The sequence below is a fragment of the Drosophila kikkawai genome, chromosome 2R (genome assembly GCF_030179895.1).
Source record: "Drosophila kikkawai strain 14028-0561.14 chromosome 2R, DkikHiC1v2, whole genome shotgun sequence".
Taxonomy (NCBI): Eukaryota; Metazoa; Arthropoda; class Insecta; order Diptera; family Drosophilidae; genus Drosophila; species Drosophila kikkawai.
The window spans coordinates 10,452,368-10,470,836 of NC_091729.1; the positions used below are offsets into that span (position 1 = coordinate 10,452,368).

Sequence of the window (18,469 nt, forward strand, 5' to 3'; positions counted from 1 at the left end):
ACCAAGGGACATAAATAAATAACTTTAAGTAATGTTATTGAAGTGTATTTGATCCTTTATATTTTCTTGTATTAACAAACAAAACACATAGAAATACTTAGATTTGATTTTTTTGATAGCATGAATTTCGTTTAATTTTAATGCAAATAAGTTAGAAATCGTGCTGGAGCATAGTTAAGTCCCTAGTCAATGTCGATTTCATCCAAGCGTCCTCGCACTCGATTCTTGCGCCTATGCTTTTTGGTGGGCGGCGGCAGGAAGCTCTCGAGGAACTCGATGGTCGTCAAAATGGTTTCCGAACTGACGTTTCCAATGTAGTTTTTGTCAAAGTAAACAACTGGCACTGGCGCCTCCGTGGAAAGTAAGAACTTGTCGCAGTTGCAGCGCTGTGCTTGGATCTTGGCGTCTAGGGTTTCCACTTCCGCCTCGGCAATGGTGGTATTTGATTTATCTGAAAAATGGGATTCGGGTTCAAGGGGTTATAAATAGACCTCCTAGGGATGCCCAAGCACTGAACACACCAAATAAGGGCCGAAAGCACTCCTTGACCTGTATCCACTTGGTGCAGAATTGTTTGATGAAACTGTCGTTTTGGTTGAAAAAACTGCGCGCTGCATTGTCCACACGATATTTCATAAATCCTGGCACATACGGCCACTTTCCCTTGGCAGCATAGAAGCAGATAATGTCTTAAAAAATAAATCGTAATAGAACTATTAGCATCATTTTGCATTGCTTTGAAATAAGCTAAGAAATGCTAATTTGTTAATAGTTTCACAGTTTCTGACAACATTTTTTCATTTTTTATAACATTTTTTATAGTGTATATAGTGTATAATATAGTGTATTTGCTATTAAGCTGTAAAAAACGTAGTTCTCTTAAGGGATTAAATTAATTTACAGCTAAATTTCATAACTAATAAAGCTTCTTAGACACAAACAATCATTTAGGGTGTCCGTTTATGTCTATAGATGTTGCTAGGGCTTTCGACGGAAGGTATTAATTGAATTCTTGAAACTCTCAATGAAATTGTGCAGCTGCACACAGCTGAATAGGGCCAGATTGGGTGACTTCCCTTATAAAAGCCCCACGGAGCCCAAAGGCTTCGTTCAGCTTAATTTTTAGCCCGATGAAGTACTTGTTGGTAGTGATCGCCTGTTTGGCTTGTACGAGTGCCCTGGTGACTTATCGTCAGTTAGAAAAAGGAAGTAAGGTTCAAATAAAAAAAAAATATATATAATAAATAATACATTTCTTTTAGAGAATGGCTGCAAATGGAAAGACGCTGAAATACCGGTGGCAGACACTTATCCGATTACTGAAGTGTGCGGCGTCATGCATTGCCAGAACACGGAAGGCGATGCCCTGATTCTCTAGTAAAATAAATAAATAAATCAACAGTAGTATTTTTGCACTTAATATGCATTAATCATTATATTATTATTCGTTTTAGTTGCCAAATACCGCCTTTTTATATTTTTTGCGATCAAGATGGAATAGATACAACAATACCTTTTCCCGAATGCTGCTGGAGATGTACTAGATATGTGGAATGTGGTAACGACGGAAAAGCTCTTGATGCCTAAGATACATGTAAAATAAATACCTAAAATACAGATTGGTTGTTCGAACAAATATTAATTTGTATTTTGAGATTTCAAAATGCTTTCCTTCGAGCCTGATTTTCAAAAAATTACAATCACTATAAATAAATCCAGGCAGATTTGGATGGAGCCCCAATACTCTCTTTTTTGAAAACCAACTCACACGGCACATGAAAAAGATGGAGAAAGGTTCGCTGATGCTCCAAACTTGAGATCAGGTGAATGCCACTGGATCGCCGACTGCTGATCGATGCCTGTTTTCCGGCAAAGGGAATCTCCTCCACGCGGACACTCTTCAGATACGCCTCGCCCAGGGTGAGCAGAAAGCAGAGCACGAATATAGGTATTATGCGCCATGCGATTTTCCGAAGCAGTTCCATGATGAATGAACCGCTCACTCGGCAATGACAAATGCAACTGACGGAAGTCCTCCAGGACCCCATCGTCCTCGTCATACGTATGCATGAATATATTGATTTTAATTGCGCCCGGTGGGCCAGTTGACATAAATCCCAGGTACTGGTCACATTTGCATGTGCTAACCCAATTTGTTGGGAAAAGGCAACTAGCAGAACTAACAGTGATAGGGTGAGTCATAAGTTTATTGAACTCTGTCCTCAAACACATAAGAACTTTTATGATGTTTCTAGCAAAGTTGCATGGCATAATTTAAACAAAATGTAACTCACAGGCCAGACAGATAAAATGCAATTTCTGTTGCAATAAACTAACACATATACATAGTATTACTTAATATTGCTGGTAACAAGTTAATTGGCCTGCGGATAATTAACCGATTTGCGAGTGCAATTCAACTATTTTACGGAAGAAACTATTTCCCATTGTCGCCACATGGCGTATACTTAATGTGCCGGCAAGTAAAACCTGCTTCCATTGCACACTTTTCCCCTTTTTTTAATGCAGCCTCGTCTATATATAATCCACGTGTTGCAAATCTATTTTCCAGCTTATCAAGTCTGGCACAGTTTAAATGTAGGAATGCAAAGCCAACAAGCAGAACCAATATAAAATAATTTATGAAACTGTATACCTTTTTTCGTTTTTATTTAACACCTGAAAATGGACAAACATATGGGGGTAGATTTTTCTTGGTATTGTCAATCCGAAAATTGGCAAATAAATTGGGTTTAGACTTTCAATTTAGAAGAAAGTTAAATAACCTCGGACATAATTATCCTTTGATTTATTCATTATATTTATTTTTATAATGGTTTATTCTGTAGACATCTGTCAAACAAACTTAAACCAAACCCATAATTATGTTTGTTTAACTTTCAGTTTATTTTCTTACGACATTATGTGTGGTATTCATTTTTGTTGAAAACATACATTATCCTCAGGTAACTCCTTACCATTCATTGAGTATACTGGACCAGAGCCTGACTCTGTCCGTTTGGAATTCGCTGGCCACGTTTATCTTAAAGCCTTTGAAAGGGGCAGGTGCATTGGCGAATTCCTGGTAATCGCAAATTCCGTTGGGACGTGACTGCAACAGCTCGGTGGTGCACGGGGTCAGTGACTCGGCATTCCGTGGTTTGCTACGGAAAGTATGGTGTGATTTGTAATTGTTATATTTATAACTTAAAAGGGCGAGCTCACCCAGTCTTGGCAAACTGTACGAAATAGTCCACAAACGTGTGTATGACCTTGGCTTCCGTGGAGTTGCGTTCAAAATCAGGGAAAAGCAAGGGGCTGCGAAATAGGTACAGGAGATCATCGCAGTGGACAACACCGTATTTGCCCGTAACATTCGCTGATGTGTAAGCGGAGGCGTAGCTTAGAGGACCCCGGTAGTTGAAACTATACAGGTAGACAGGATGCGTCTCATGGCAGACATCCTGGCGAATGGTATTATATAAAGGCTGCTTGAAACCCCTGTCCGATATGAGCTAAAAAAAACAATAAGTAAATGATCAATAAACAGTTGAAAACAGGTCGAATAAATCAGCTAAGACCAGTTAAATTAATTAAAAGCTCGTTAGAATGAGTTAAAGCAATTAACCTGGCGACTTAATTAGATTCGGTAGCTGTTTGTGGGCATAATTTAGCACTTACATCCATAAATCCCTGCACGGTTTCCTCGTTCACCTCGTGCTGCCCCCGGAAGTACTCCGCCACGAGGAGTTTTGTGCTCTGGTTAAGCAGCTCCTGGCTAAACTCCGGCGGAAACTCCATTAGCTCCTGGAGAAGCTCATCGAAGCGATCGTTAAAGCTCCGGCGCAGCGTCTCGTTACCCTGTATGTTCACTACGCGCACTGCGCCCTCGCCTGGGACGGTGCCCAGGAGCAAAGGGATCGACGGACGACTTCCCTCAGCCAAGATATCCTTGGGATGTTCGCTGATGAAAGCCTCGGAGGAAGCAGCCCCACCTTGCTCCACCACCGGCCGGAAGTTGGTCATGTGATCCACATCCCAGAACTTAAGTCCGTCGCCGGCGTCCAGGAGTTGCCGGGCATTGACGCGGCGCAGGGCTCGGGTTAACTTGGCCGTGCTTAGGCTTCGGGCATCCGGCACCTCAGCGAATTCGGCCAGGAGACGGGTCTGCTCCAGCGGTTCCTCAGCGATGGCAAAGGGCACATTGGCGGTGCCGCTCATGCTGATCACACGGTGGAAGAGTCCCCGGGACCGGGGACTTAGCAGGTGCATGTGAGCGGCCACGCCGCCGGCACTCTGCCCAAAAATGGTGACCTGATGGGGATCACCACCAAAGAAGCGAATGTTGCGTTGGACCCAGCGCAGTGCTAGGTTCTGATCCTTCAAACCGAAGTTACCCGGCATGGCAGCATCCTGGGTGGACAGAAATCCTGTCACGAGCAAGGTTATATTTAAAAATCGACTCTAGAAATGGGATCTTCTTACCGAAGGGCCCCAGTCTGTAGGCCATGGTCACCAGGATCACCTCGCCCGTGTCCATGAAGTACTCGGGTCCCGTGACTCCAGGACCTGCCGAACCGCCAAAGAAACCGCCGCCATGGATGTAAACCATCACAGGCAGTAAGGATTTTCTGACCTAGGGTCAAGATATGTTTATTAATGGAGTAAGGAATTTGATTTGGAAGGACTCACCTCTGGTCTGTAGACATTCAGGTAAAGGCAATCCTCCTCTCCGTAGATAACCGGAGTGGGCAGCAAATAGTTCTTCTGGATGCAGTCCATCTTGGGCGTGGTGGCATTGTACAGGCCCAGCAGCTTGGGCATAACCTTGGGGTTCTGAACAAAGAAAGATAATAGAAGTAGGAACGGGTACAAGAACGGGAGGGAAACTCACACTGAAGCGCAGATCTCCGATGGGCGGCAGGGCGTAGGGTATGCCCATGTAGGCCTCGAACTGCTCCGACTGATAACCCTTCAGGTTGATGCCCTTCACACAACCCACGCTTGGCGGGCACACGGTGAGCTTGTCCAGCGTGGCCAGGGCCATGACAGCGGAGCGGAGTTCATGGCCAACGAAAAGAAGCGTCAGCAGCAGCAGCACAGGTTGAATCATCATCATTGAAAGCTGCTGCCGATCGTGCAGATCATTATTATGGATAATTAAATATGCATATGTCGATCGCCGCGTTATTTATGATCAACTTCTTGGGAGTTCCAACACTTGCCTGTCGATATATATTTAAATGGATCCTGATGTCACTCTTTTTGGCCGGCAGGGAAATTTCTCGCAGAACCTTCCGCTACAAAGGCCCAATTCGATCTGACGGCTTTCGAGGGCGCGCATTCACTTTAATGGTGCTGGAAAAACTTAGCTCCGTGCCTCTCTATCTATCTATCGTGGGGCTATATACTGGCTCTGTGCTGGTCGCCCACAAACCGATCCGATGGAAAATTTATACAGAGAGCGAGCCACACGACGATCATTTAGCTATTGTACGATCGGTTCACACGGCGTATGCTTGATCAGAGCGGATACCAATTGATCTGGAACTGCATCTAGCAACCGACGACCTCTGTCTCAGTCTCAAAATCTGGTCTGGTCTGAGGTAATTCGAAACACGCGCCAGAACCAATGGAAGTTCCGCCAGAGTTGACGGCTTGGCTTCAACTGATATCACCTTGGCTACGAACTTTCGCTTTTATCCTGAATCTGCCGTGAAATTACAGGCACCGAGAGCGAGAGAGTCAAGTCTCCAATCGGTAGCTTCCCCTGCGACAAAAAAGCAATCGCCCTTAGCAGCACCCACCACCACCACCACATATAACGACTTCTCCTGCTTCTCCTAAAAGTCTAAAAATAGTATAAGCAACTATTTTAGTTAGTTGTCATTAAATCGTAAAGAGAATTGTTTTTGTTTGCTTTCTATTATTCAGATAAGTCTCTTAATCAGCTAATAACTTCATTGCAAATAATATCACACCTTCGACGATATTGCAGAAATCAAGCGAGTATTTTTTGGGTAATTAAGATAAGTACTATCTTTGATGGAAAAGGGGTAAAACGATTGGGATTCAGCTGTAATCTGCGACCTTCACAGTTACTCGGTTTCGCTTTTATCCCCGCCAAAAAACGTCACGCTTTTCACTCTCACTTGGCGCATGTCTCCTCCAACAGCGGAGATTGTAGATTGTTGAATTACAAAAGTAATTCTCCAATCTCCAGGCAAGATGTTGCCCCTTTGCACGAGAGATTTATTACTCCCGACGACGAGGGCTATCTTATCTCAACCCACCGTCGTGGTCGTCGCCGCCGTTGGGCCTTTCATTCGCACTTAAGCTCGTTTCTTGCACATTCTGCATATTGTGGATGTGGATGTGACCTTCGAATGACAATTGGATGGTGGGGGGACATGTAAATGGAGCAGCAGCTCTTCACCCGCTCCCATTCCAAGATCGTTCCATTTTCGTTTTATATGGGGTATTATATTTACTATTAAATTAACCCTAATAAGATAGAACGACAAATTAAACGAATAACTTCTGCCAAATGGAAAAGGCGTTGAGCTTCAGGGTATTCTTAATGTCTTCCTGGCATTTTCCATTGGTGTCGGAAAAGTGCAAATAGGTGCACATCTTTTGATCCCCAAAATCTGGGCCTTGACAGGTGGAATCCTTATGGAATAACCTAAGAGGATATATGGAAACATATTAAATGACATACGATATATACATCGGTATTTCTCTGCAAACTCACCCCGTTTTAGCAAAGTCCGTCATTAGCGAAGTCATCCTCTTGGTTACCTGAGCATCCTCCGAGTCTTTGGGGAAATCCTCGAAGAGAAAGGGTATTCGTATGGTGTGTAGTCCGTCATCCATGTGAGCTGCTCCCACACCCCAATCCTCAGAGGTGCCACTAAAAAGCTTCGTCACCGAACGCAAGCCGTGGAACTCAAAGATATACAGAGACAAGGGATTCTTCCCAAGATTGGCATAGCCCGCATAAGAGGAAATTGTCTCGTAGAAGGGGTAGTAGAAGTTAAAGTCACCAGAGATCTCCGCCAGAGCGAGCATGGTGTCGTTGTTCAAACTCATCTCGCCCTGAAAGTCATATGCCGCTAGTATATCATTGACCATCTCGGCAGGAGTTCCCTCTGGCAGATTGAGCACCAAGGCCATGTGCTCCAGGAATTTCTCATTGAACTCTTCCCGACGCGTCTGGTCTTTGAAAGCCCGCAGCAGGAACAGTGAACCCTCGCCGGCTCTGGAGTTGACTCCCAGCAACCAGGGCACCTGGTTGATGCGCCCCGCGAGGTGAGCCTTTAGCGGATCCTCTATCAAGAAGGCATCTGGAGATCCTTCAGACTCCAGGACAGGCAAGCAGCTGATCTGAGGCAGGTTGTCCCAGATCTTCAAGCTGTCCACGCTCTTGAGCAGCTTCATGGGACAGGCATCGCGAAGAGCTTGGGCTAGATCCTGACTGCCGAGACTCTCCGCTTGATCGATGCCCACCACTTGGGCCAGCTGCCTGGCTTGACCCAAGGGATCCTTGAGGATCCTCATGGCCGGAATGAACATGGTGCCAGTCAAGGACATGGCTCGATGAAAGAGACCCTTTGAACTGGGACTCAACATGTGCAGATGGGCGGATATCCCGCCGGCACTGTGTCCAAATATAGTTACCGACTGGGGATCCCCGCCGAAGGCTTCTATGTGCTGCTGCACCCACTGCAGGGCCATTCGCTGATCCTTGAGTCCGAAGTTGCCCGGCATGTTGTTATCGCCAGTGCTCAAAAAACCTGATCAAAAACAGATTAAATCTAGCTTGGGGGTATTTAAAACACTCACCGAAAGGACCAAGGCGATAGCTGATAGTTACCATGATAACCTTTCCCGTGTCCATCAGATACTCAGGTCCACTGGCCACGGGATGAGCAGTGCCGCTAAAGAACCCACCCGAGTGTATGTAAACCATCACCGGCAGGGGATCTCCATCCCTTTCCTTAAAAGGAATAAGAATCAGAGTTGGAGGTTGTCTAAGGGATCGGTGTGTGTACCTTTGGCCTGTAGACGTTCAGGTAGAGACAATCCTCCACACCCATTACATCCCAGTCCTCTGAAAAGTAGCTCCTTTGCAAACAGCCGTCCCTGGCAGTTCCTGCCTCAAGTACTCCCTCCCAGGCGACAGCTGCCACAGGATTCTGAATAATAAAGGCTTAATCCTCTGGTTTTCATACTGCAATAGGTTAATAATCCACCTTCAGGCGAAGCGCACCAACTGGTGGCTGGGCAAAGGGAATGCCCATGAAGGCCTCAAACTCTTTAATTTGATATCCTGGCATAAGAGTTCCCCGCAGGCAGCCCAGATCCTTAAGGCACACATCCAAGGAATCAGCAGCAGCAGCAGTCACAAAAAGTACAAATCCGAAGACAAACAAGTGCATTTTGATACTATGGCAGCCTAGCTTCCGGGAGTTACCTTTATATATACTCAATCGCGAATGTGCCGGATCCCATTAATCAGAAATAAAAGCCGTAATTTTCGAATCCTAAGAGGTTGTAATTTCTGTATTTAAAGTACAAAAGCGCAGGTACGCGCTGCCAACCACGGCTGATGATCGCATATGATATACACAGAGAGAGAAGGTGGCTTCTATTTAGCCTAAACACGCATTCAAACCGAACTTAACGATTAAGATAGCTGCAATTACACATTAAAATGTCTATATATATAACTTTATGTCGAGAATCGACCAACAATGAACGATACGATGAGGGGAAATTGATCTAAATTACAGGCCTAGGAACCGGAACCGTTAACCGTCAGAGTTAAGTAGAGGCCACATCAGATAGGCGACAAGCTGCCACGCTGGGCGGCAGTCAAGTCCGGATGCCACATGTCCAGGATGAGCACCAGGCGGGCGTGACTTCCATTGTGCCACACTTCGTGCTCGAAACTGTCGTCGAAGATGAAGAGCTCGCCCTCACGCCAGGTTCTGCAATGTATGCAATGTGTGTTTTAAATAGATATCAAAAGTGGATAGCAATCTTCACCCACCTTTCTTGCTCGGCCACTCGTAAAGAGGTTTTCTCCGGCTCGGGTGCCACCAGCGTGAGGTGCGCCCGCAGGCGGCAATTGGTGGGTCCGCAATGTGGCCACACATGCGTCTGGGCCTGCATCACACTAAACTTCACCTGGCCGCGTCGACAGCCCGCGGAGGCAGGAAATTGCTGCAGCAGGTTACAGGTGATAGGTGTCCTGCGGCAGTTGTCCTTCACTTGGCGACCCTGGGCATACAACTCGTACTGCTGCCAGACGCCCTTGTCGCGCAGCCTCTCCGCCTCATCTGCAAAGTAACTTCCACCTCTGCCTAGCAGCGCCAGAGCCTCATCCCGAATGGAGCGCCAGTCGAGCTGCAGTCTCTCCAGCTGTCGTTCATAACCCGTCTCACGGGGCTGCCAAAAGGGTTTGGCCCTTAGCCTGGGCTCATTGTACAGCGATCTTTGATAGAGGCTGGCAAAGAATCCCTTGGCCACTCCCTTACCATACACTTCGAGAGCCTCCGATTGCCGGGACAGCCGCTGCAGGCTCTCACCCAACGAGAGATAGAAGTAGGCCTCCTGGGTGCCCTCGGCCTGAGACTCCACGGCATATTGAAGATAAGGCTGCGCCTGGGCATAGTCGCTGTGAAGGTTCATGAGGGCCAGGCCAAAGTGGAGTTGGGCCACGGCATCAGCTGGCCAAAGCTGCAGGGTTTCAGCTGCCACTTTTTCCACCTGCCGCAGGCTAAGAAGGAGAGGCAATTATAAGGTTTTTGGAAGAAAGTTAAAAAGCCGCCGCCTTACCTACTTATTGGCCATGAGGTGGGTGAAAGAGAGTTGGTTGCGCAGCTTTGTATCTCTGGGCAGGCGTTCGATGAGCAGCTCGTGGATGTTCACTGCCTGCTGCAAGAAACCTGAGAAATTATAAATCCTTTTAGCAGAGATTTCGGGTCAGAGTGGAGGCAAGACAACTCACCCATAAACCGCAAATGCTCGATGCACTTATTCCCGGCAGCCGTAAACTCCTGATCGCTGGTTACTAGCTCGCCAAAGGCCAGGTATCTCTTGTAGGCTTCAATGGCCTCCAGAACGCGCTGATTGCTGCGCTCCGCCTTGGCCAATATTTCCAGGACTCGGGCTTTGCCCAGATGGGCCAGGGGCTCGTGGGCGTAGTGTTGTGTGAGCGTGTTAAAGGAACGCAGGGCTTGGGCATGGTTCTTTTGTGTGTTTTTTTCAGGTGTGGTTATTAGTTCGCGGTTCGCCAGCCAAAACACAAAAAAGGGGGTTAGCGACAAAGTTCTCGAAACATGCAATTAGTATAAAATATCATCATCATTCTCTCGATTAAACGAAACTCAGTTGACAGGAGATTAAAGGATAAGCCCACGGCCAGGGATTCTGCCAGTGGGTGTGTCTTTGTTGGCAGATCCTGACCATGAGCTGATCCTACCTTAAAAACCCCCTGACAAAGTCATTTCTACACGTCTAAAGTCTACGGTTAAGTCCTAAAACTTGATTAAATATGTATAAAATATTATAAATATATTATTAAATTAAACAATAAGAGTCTAATAATGAACTCGACAAGCAGAACAAAAACTAAAGCTATGAAATGAGCGTGTGATGTATGTTTTTCTTTTCTTTAGTGATTGTTGAGCTGCAGATATATATATCGGAGTGCCTCGGTTTAGATCTTGTCAAGTTCTGGTGCCATCGATTCCGATTAACCTACCTCCCGGATCATCTCTTCGTTGGCTTTGCGCAGCTCCTGCTCGAAAGGATCCTCTTTCTCTGCAGCCGGAGCGGCGGCGGGAGTTTCTTTTGGTTTGATTTCTGTTCAAGGGATTGCAATCCGGATTAGTACTGGGTTCGAAAATAGGCTACAATGTGAAATTTTGAACGGTTCAAAGGCCTAGACATAGAAAGAGATTGAGCTCCACCTTATATATAAAAATATAAAGAATGTGAGAAGATCCTAAGGCACTTACGATCTGTGTGTGTTTAGCGATCGGTTTGTCGTGTGTCTTAAAGTAGTGATGACTTAGTGATCGATCGAAAGTATGTCGTATGGAGAGAATGGAGTCGCTGATTTTTGTTTAGTAATTACGTGTCCAGCTGGGATCGTCGGAGTCGGGATCGCTTTCATACTCCTTTGACGGCAGGCGACCATACTTTGCCTCCAGTCGGCTCATCAGATCGGTGTCATCCACGTCTGAGATCTCGTCCTCCTCGTCGGTGATATCCTCGTCGCAGTCGTCCTCTTCGTGTTCGTAGTCTTCAATGTCTCCGTCCTCGTATTCCACATAGATATCGCTGGGACCGGCTTGTGGTTCCGGCTCCTTTTCCTTCTCCTCATCTTTCTCTTTATCCTTCTCCTTCGTCTCTGGTTTGCCTTCCTTTGCTGGCTCCTGGGCGTACTTGTATAGGGCGCTCAGCTGCTCAAAGGTCTCGGGCACATAACTGGCCATGGAGGCCACATTATCGTCACTATCGTGAACAGCATCCTCCTCCTCCTCGATATCGCTGATCTCCACTTCGATCTCCTCTTCGATTTCGATTTCTTCTTCGGAGTATTCTTTGGTGGACAATGGAACAGTGACTTAAATTAAAACCCTAGACTCAGCTCAGACTCTATTATTGCTTTCAAATCAGTTTTTGAAAACTAATTGATTAGAAAGCAACCTCGACAAGCTAAATGTTATTAAATATATAAACAGGTCGACAGTTTTTAAAACCAAGAAAGGAAATGCATTTTTAGATGATTTCTGATCCACTGATCTTAAATCCGGTCTCAGAAAATGATCAATACATCAGGTTTTCAGAATATTTGATCTTAAAAAAAAAACAGAAAATATGAGTTTAGAAAATAGTTTTTCTAAAACATCGTTACGTCATCTTAAATAACTGTTCTAGCCCTTAAAAATCAGTTTTTTAAGTTTGGAAAATTGTTTATTGGTCCCCGAGATCAGATATAGTCTCTTGAAGTTATACCGATATTTTTCATATATTTCTGAGTGAGTCGAAATTGACAATTTATATGGAAAAATAACAATATAATATCTATAGACGATATATCAAAGATCCATTAGGATTTTTTCCAATTTTAAAACACGTATTTGAGATCGAGAGCAGTATTTTATGAAAAATCTATCTAATACCTATCAAAAGTAAACAAATTGTTGGACTTTTAAGATTGAATACCATAAAAACCTGACGAGACCTGAGACCGGATTTGAGTTCAATGCATCAAAAAATATCAGAAAAGTATATTCCGCTTCTTCGTTCTGCAATTTTTTCAAATTTTGTCGGCCTGTATACATATACATATATAGAAAGTCGCCAACCATCGTCCAGCAGGGGCAGCTCCTCCACATCGTCCGGTATCTGATCCTCGGCCGTGGCTATGGTCAATCTGCGTCGCATCACAGCTTCCGGTGCGGGCTCATCATCTGCTGATTCCAACATTATTCAGGTTTTTGTTTTTTTTTTGTTTTTGTTGGGGAATATTATATTATTCGAGCAAGAACAAAGCCATACAATAATTTCCATACATACATACATTGGTGGAATAAGTTAAACAAAGCTGTGATGACTACAATCAGAGATTCAAGAAATAATAATAATAATAAATCATAATCAAAATAAGCTAACTGAAGAAAGTGCAAAAATAATGCTTGTCGGGGTGATGAGTTCTCTCAGGGAGAGCACGCTCGCCCGCAGTTTGTTTTTAGTTTCTGTTAGGAGACCACGAATAGATCACAAGACACTGATATTCTTTTTCTTTGATACGGGTTAGATGGAAAAGCGGCGCTTAGTAGAGTCTCCCCATTATTAAGGTTCATTCGTTAGCATTAACAACACAAGTATCTGGCGTGCTTTGGCGGATATATATAGATATATAGATAGAGATATCAAAGAGCAGAGAGCGGAATACAAAAGAGCGGAGAATCAGGGGAGGCAGAGCAGATCAGATCAGCTATTGGAGACTCACTTGTATTTGGACTTTTCCGTATCAATACAAGGCGTGAAACTAAGGCAAGTGCAACGCCAACGCCAAATTTAACGGCAACTGTAAATGAGTCAGGTTTTAGTATTCAGAAAAACAAAAACAAATGCCTTTTGCACTTTCTTGTACAATTTCGGTTTACAGAGTTCTTTGGTTTTGTGTGTGTGTTTTTTTTTTTCTTTTTGTATATAAGGTGGAGCAGTTCTTAGGGGTCTAGGCCTACGAGATCCGTTAACCGTTTAATTATTTCACCAAACTTTGTACTTACGTGATGCCAACCAAGAGGAGCCCTCTTCTTTGGGCTCCTCTTCATCGTCTTGATCTTGCTCCTGCTCCTGCTCCTCCTGGCTATCTAGCTTCTTTGCAGGCTCCACCTCCTCGGGATCATCATTCTCAAATTGCTGATCGAGGGACTCAAAGTCATCCTCGTCGTCATCATCCTTGTTGTCTTGCTCCTGCAATAGAGCATATGATTAGCCAGGTTCCAAGTGTTAGAACTTGGACTTACATCATCTTCATCGTTGTCATCTGTGGGAGCACTCTGAGCTGCTGATTGGGATCTGGGGGGTTCGACAGACTCCTCCACCTCCTGTTCTTCCTCGTCCTCTTCATCCTATCAAAGATATTTAACAAAATCACTATTAAAATTCCCATTTGCTTACATATTTGATGACCGTACCTCATCAACATTTGAAGGAGGTTCTTCCAAGTCCTCATCTTCCTGCTGAAAACATAAAAACAAACGTAGAAACAGAAGCAGATAAGTGAAACCATAAACCCTACCTCATCAGCTGCCGACTGAGGGGCCTCTGTGGAGTCTACGACATTGTCATCAGCTTCCTCTTCTTCATCCTCATCCTCGTCAGCTTCGTATTCGGCAGTGGCTTCCGTGGTTGCTTCGACAGTGGCCTCGACAGTGCGTTCTTCGATGTCTTCCTCCTCTTCGTCCTCACCATCTTCGGCAGTTATATTTTCGCCGGCATTGTTCTCTTCTTCATCCTCCTCTTTTGCCGATAAAATGAACAACATTAAGTATTTCCTCGATATAAACTAAATTTCAGGACACGTACCGTCTTTTTCTTGAACATCTTCGTCGGCTTCCGGCTCCTCATCCTCATCATCGGCGTGATCCCCCTCCTCTTCTTCTAATTCTTCGGAGAGAGGCTCCTCTAAAAAAAAAAAATAAAATAAAATAATAATTATAGTTATTAATTATAGCAAGACGAAAATAGATAACTCACCTTCCTCTTCATGATCATCGTGGTCGTCATGATCGTCATGGTCGTCGTGATCGTCATGATCATCCAGTGCCTCTCCCGAAGGTTCATGCGGATCGTGCCCCTCATGCTCCACGCGGTGCTCATCCACCCAGCCATCAAAGTAGTTCGAGAAACGTGACTCGGACAAAGGAGTGTCCACTGATAAGGCAGACATACTTTGTAAATTAGTTCCTTTTAAAGGAGCCTAACGACTCACAATCTTCCAGGCCGCGGTTCTCCATGATGATCAGACCCACCAGTCCCAGGAGGACGGCCATCAGGGCAAAGAATATGATCTTGGCACACCAGTGACCGCCGGTTCCGTGCTCGTGCTGCACATGCAGGTGCACATCTTCGTTTCCCATCTTTGTAATATGAACGCCGTGCGAAGATTCGTCGTCATCTGAGATCGTTGCCCGTTTGGGATTGATGATAATGAATAATAAAAACACATGTGATTACAAATCTGTTTAATTGAATGCACCTTCAAATGGCGTGGGGATACATGTATGTACAATGTATATCTACATAAATTTAGCAACTGCGCGAGACTTTAAATTAGTTCAGCAGAGCGTTATCGGGGGCATTCGGAGAGTGTGGGAGTGGGTATGGAAACATTAAAATTCGGTCGGGGATTACACGTTTGTGTATTTTCTACCTTGAAAGCTGGACTGGCGCAGAACAGTCACATCGCCATCGGACTTCCGATCATCTAGACAAAAAGTTAGTTACAATAAGACGAACACAAATATATCTACGGGAAGCCATGTTACTATGGCTAACAATATCTCAGGATCTTTATGAATTAGAGATTACATTTGGTATATAACCCATAAAAACGCATCAAGAGACAAGAGAGATATCCCGGGAACTAAAACTAGATATATGAAGTATGAAAAATATAGCATGATTTGGCTTTGGTATACTAAATCTTGAAAAAAATTATAGTAAATTTATAGTTATCTAACATCTAGATCTTTACCAGATTTCAACAAGATAAAAAGATATGTTTTATATTTTACCGGCATTACAAAACTGATAAGAGAGCGAGAGAATTTGTTTATGCCTAAATATGCGCAATAATAAACAAAGAAACAGACCAAAGAGGCGAGTCATGCTCTTGGGCAGATGGCCAAGTGAAAATAAATGGTTTTACATATAATCATGGCTACTTTTCGGTGGGTGTAATGGCCCCAGACGCTGCACGGAAGCATCTTTCAGACTCGGATCCGTTGCATTGGAATTAAATTGCCGTCGAGGTGAGATGTGTTTTCCATCTCCCCCGCCCCGCCAGATCCAGATTCCCAGCACAGAGATAAGCGGAGAGAGATAAGAGGATATATTCCCAGGGAGAGCACACAGTTGTTTGCCTCAATTTGACTTATTTAAACGCAAACTAAAACATTATGCACAGCGGCATCGATTCAATGCCCTTCTGCAGGCCCCGGATCAAAATATGTACGATTCTTGGACCCCCGCACACGTCATGCATATATTTTCCTGCTCTGGCGATCATCGGCGGCACACGCATAGCGACAGAAAACAGGCGAGAGATGTATAATTTTATATAATAGGGCAAGTTATTTTTAAAGGCACTCGACAATATTATTATGCTAATAAAAGAAATGCCCGTGGCGGTGGCCGAAAAAACGGCTTTTGCCACCGACCATCAGCAACGGAACACGGCGAAGTAACGGTCAATCGGCGAGAGGAAGATGGACGAAGGACTTACCGCGTTTTCTGCGCTTATCCTTTCGCTTTCGCGGCTGCACATCGCCCGACATTTTGCTCGGCACTAAATGTATGCCAATTCGTTGAAGGTGGTGTTTGTTTCTTTTATTTTATTTTCGTTTCGAACGCACCGGAAAACTGGCGATCTTGATCAGCTAACGGCACGTTGCTAAATGCGAGTCCGTCGGAAAATTATTTATAAAGTGCGCGGTGGCAGCTATCGCAATGCAACCCTGCACGGCTGCTGTCAACTAGAGATGGATTAGTTGAAAGTGTCTTTCGTGAGGCAGTCGCGCAGCAATATGCGATTATTTCGTATTTTTGTATGAAAAAATTATGTGTCTGATTATTTTATTAACTGATATTCCTATACATCTACAATACATACAAGTGTTTTCCATGAATTAAGTCCAATTGTTGGTTGGTATAGGTTAATTACAACACATGAGATTTGGTCTTAAACATAAAAACTAATTGTTTAGCTGTTTGAATAGTTTTTCTAATATATAAAAACGCTACTTAATTTAGAATAAGAATGAACAAAACATTTCCGTTCAGCAACAATCAAAGTCGTGCCTGATTTTGCACGCATGTCGTGCTCTTGCGCGATAAGTGCCTCACGCGCCCATCTCTAGCCAGAACCAACCCCGAGCCCGCAGAAAAAAAAACAAGAAAATAATACACAATTGGCGACGGTGCAGCAGGTTCGCAGAGTGTTCTGATCCCTGGCTAATCCTCCGGGAGTTATGGCCGGCGACATGTCCATCGGCTGTGCGGCACTAAAGCGTTCCAGCAAGCTGAGGTCCTGCACCAGTGCCGCCGACACGGATTCGATGCATTTGCCCAGCGACCACAAGGAGAACGGCAACCTGGTGAAAACGCCTCCAGTTCCGCCCCAGAATATGCGGGGCGGCCTGCGAGTCTACAAGATTGTCATCCTGGGCGACGGAGGCGTGGGCAAGTCAGGTGAGTGCTCCGGAACGCCAAATGTCGAGTCCACGGGAAAAGTGCGTAAGGTCGCGCAGGTCGGCGACTGTGGAAGTTATCACTGCGCACTTTGATTGTGGCTGCGAAAAATCAATAAAATATCTCAATTTCTTTTACGCTTTGTTTTGGACCGCCACCCACCCATCGCCCAACTTTGCCTCTGAAAACGACGACCTTCGCTCGGCAAACCCGAACAGCTGTGACCCTGCAGTTCGTGAGCCACAGTTTCCTGGACTACCACGACCCGACAATTGGTGAGTGAGGACTTGCCGCCGCCTGGGAAAGCGCCCCCCTCTAATTGTGTGTGCCGCCGCCGGCTTTCCCTTTCACTCTCCCCACAGAGGACTCCTACCAGCAACAGGCGGTCATCGACAACGAGGCCGCATTGCTCGATATCCTTGATACCGCCGGCCAGGTGGAGTTCACGGCCATGCGGGACCAATACATGCGCTGTGGTGAAGGTTTCATTATCTGCTACTCGGTCACTGACCGCCACAGCTTCCAGGAGGCATCCGAGTACCGGAAGCTTATCACACGGGTGCGTCTCTCGGAGGACATTCCACTGGTACTGATCGCCAACAAGGTGGACCTGGAGTCGCAGCGCCGCGTGACCACCGAGGAGGGCAAGAATTTGGCCAACCAATTCGGTTGCCCCTTCTTCGAGACGTCGGCCGCACTGCGTCACTATATCGACGAAGCGTTCTACACGCTGGTCCGCGAGATTCGGCGCAAGGAGATGCAGAAGGCGCTGGGCACGGATTCCAGCTCGGAGAAGATTCATACGCGCCATCGCAGCCGCTGGTGGCGCATCCGCTCCATCTTTGCACTGGTGTTCCGTCGCCGGCGAAACCTCAACTAGGCCAAGGTGTCCAGATTTCTTATTGAATGAGTGCAATATTATTAATATTATTATTTTTTTTTTGTTCGCTGTATCTAAAGATACACGACCTACAAGAATTTACCGAACCGATCGAGGAGCACAACTGTAATTGTTATGGCCACCGGTGGCGGCGGTCAGTCAGTGGTTTATTTATTATTTGTTACAACTATTTAACGTACTTGTTGTTGGACAGGATAGATAGTAGTGGCGAGGCGGCAGAGCAGCGATAGAGTATATCAATATGTTTAAGCACCGATCCAAAAGATACAATGCACGTACATATGTTTATGTAGTAAATATTACTAACGTTGATTCCTAAGCGAGAGCGAACGGCAGAAGGACTGGCAATTGGCGGCAGCTCAAGAGAAATTTATTTAAAACTCAGCATCGCATGAAGTAACAGAAGAAAGTGTACACCAACTAAGTCAGGGTGTTTACAAGTTTTAATTCACATTTTTACGACCTTTATCGATCATCATCGGAAGACACACCCACAAACGCCAATTGCCACGGGTGTAGGTAAAGCGATAAGTTCGCATGGAGGGATGATTTTTAAACTTATGTATG

At 45.2% G+C, this 18,469-nt stretch overlaps 4 protein-coding genes and 1 long non-coding RNA gene across 18 annotated transcripts; 2 read left to right on the forward strand and 3 right to left on the reverse strand.

The window, feature by feature from the left end:
* Positions 1-182: 182 nt before the first annotated feature.
* LOC108078072 (uncharacterized) lies at positions 183-2,148 on the reverse strand. Its single transcript, XM_017171637.2, has 3 exons — positions 1,769-2,148; positions 522-689; positions 183-451 (listed from the first exon to the last, which is right to left on the reverse strand). The coding sequence occupies exons 1-3, from the start codon at positions 2,058-2,060 to the stop codon at positions 183-185; spliced, it is 729 nt and encodes a 242-aa protein (XP_017027126.2). The 5' UTR covers positions 2,061-2,148.
* LOC121502936 (uncharacterized) lies at positions 1,098-1,638 on the forward strand. Its single transcript, XR_005991132.2, has 3 exons — positions 1,098-1,209; positions 1,263-1,377; positions 1,455-1,638. It is a non-coding gene; the product is annotated as an uncharacterized lncRNA (long non-coding RNA).
* A 735-nt stretch (positions 2,149-2,883) lies between the features above and the next one.
* Positions 2,884-8,428, reverse strand: LOC108077939 (uncharacterized). Its single transcript, XM_017171477.1, has 11 exons — positions 8,256-8,428; positions 8,055-8,198; positions 7,846-7,999; positions 6,755-7,796; positions 6,532-6,685; positions 4,895-5,128; positions 4,693-4,836; positions 4,486-4,636; positions 3,682-4,430; positions 3,226-3,515; positions 2,884-3,164 (listed from the first exon to the last, which is right to left on the reverse strand). Exons 1-11 carry the CDS (start codon positions 8,337-8,339, stop codon positions 2,975-2,977), a joined length of 3,336 nt encoding a protein of 1,111 aa, XP_017026966.1. The 5' UTR covers positions 8,340-8,428; the 3' UTR covers positions 2,884-2,974.
* A 108-nt stretch (positions 8,429-8,536) lies between these two features.
* Asph (Aspartyl beta-hydroxylase) lies at positions 8,537-16,298 on the reverse strand. 13 transcript variants are annotated; one of them, XM_070283845.1, is made up of 17 exons: positions 16,037-16,298; positions 14,963-15,016; positions 14,522-14,707; positions 14,287-14,463; positions 14,116-14,214; positions 13,829-14,049; positions 13,725-13,766; positions 13,554-13,658; positions 13,314-13,500; positions 13,031-13,108; positions 12,384-12,491; positions 11,147-11,614; positions 10,772-10,872; positions 10,016-10,256; positions 9,848-9,953; positions 9,056-9,784; positions 8,537-8,993 (listed from the first exon to the last, which is right to left on the reverse strand). In XM_070283845.1, exons 1-17 carry the CDS (start codon positions 16,086-16,088, stop codon positions 8,843-8,845), a joined length of 3,105 nt encoding a protein of 1,034 aa, XP_070139946.1. In that variant the 5' UTR covers positions 16,089-16,298; the 3' UTR covers positions 8,537-8,842. The 13 variants fall into 13 exon arrangements, 11 of the variants coding, with proteins under 11 accessions (XP_070139946.1, XP_070139945.1, XP_070139944.1 ...); XM_070283844.1 differs by having other exon boundaries at positions 12,384-12,488; positions 13,725-13,769; positions 16,037-16,296; XM_070283843.1 differs by having other exon boundaries at positions 13,725-13,769; positions 16,037-16,296.
* Positions 16,299-16,643: 345 nt separating this feature from the next.
* Positions 16,644-18,053, forward strand: Ric (Ras-related protein interacting with calmodulin). Of its 2 annotated transcripts, XM_070283850.1 has the most exons (4): positions 16,644-17,001; positions 17,220-17,276; positions 17,364-17,887; positions 17,962-18,053. In XM_070283850.1, exons 1-3 carry the CDS (start codon positions 16,782-16,784, stop codon positions 17,879-17,881), a joined length of 795 nt encoding a protein of 264 aa, XP_070139951.1. In that variant the 5' UTR covers positions 16,644-16,781; the 3' UTR covers positions 17,882-17,887; positions 17,962-18,053. The 2 variants fall into 2 exon arrangements, with proteins under 2 accessions (XP_070139951.1, XP_017027488.1); XM_017171999.3 differs by having other exon boundaries at positions 16,646-17,001; positions 17,364-18,011.
* The last annotated feature ends 416 nt before the right edge of the window (positions 18,054-18,469 follow it).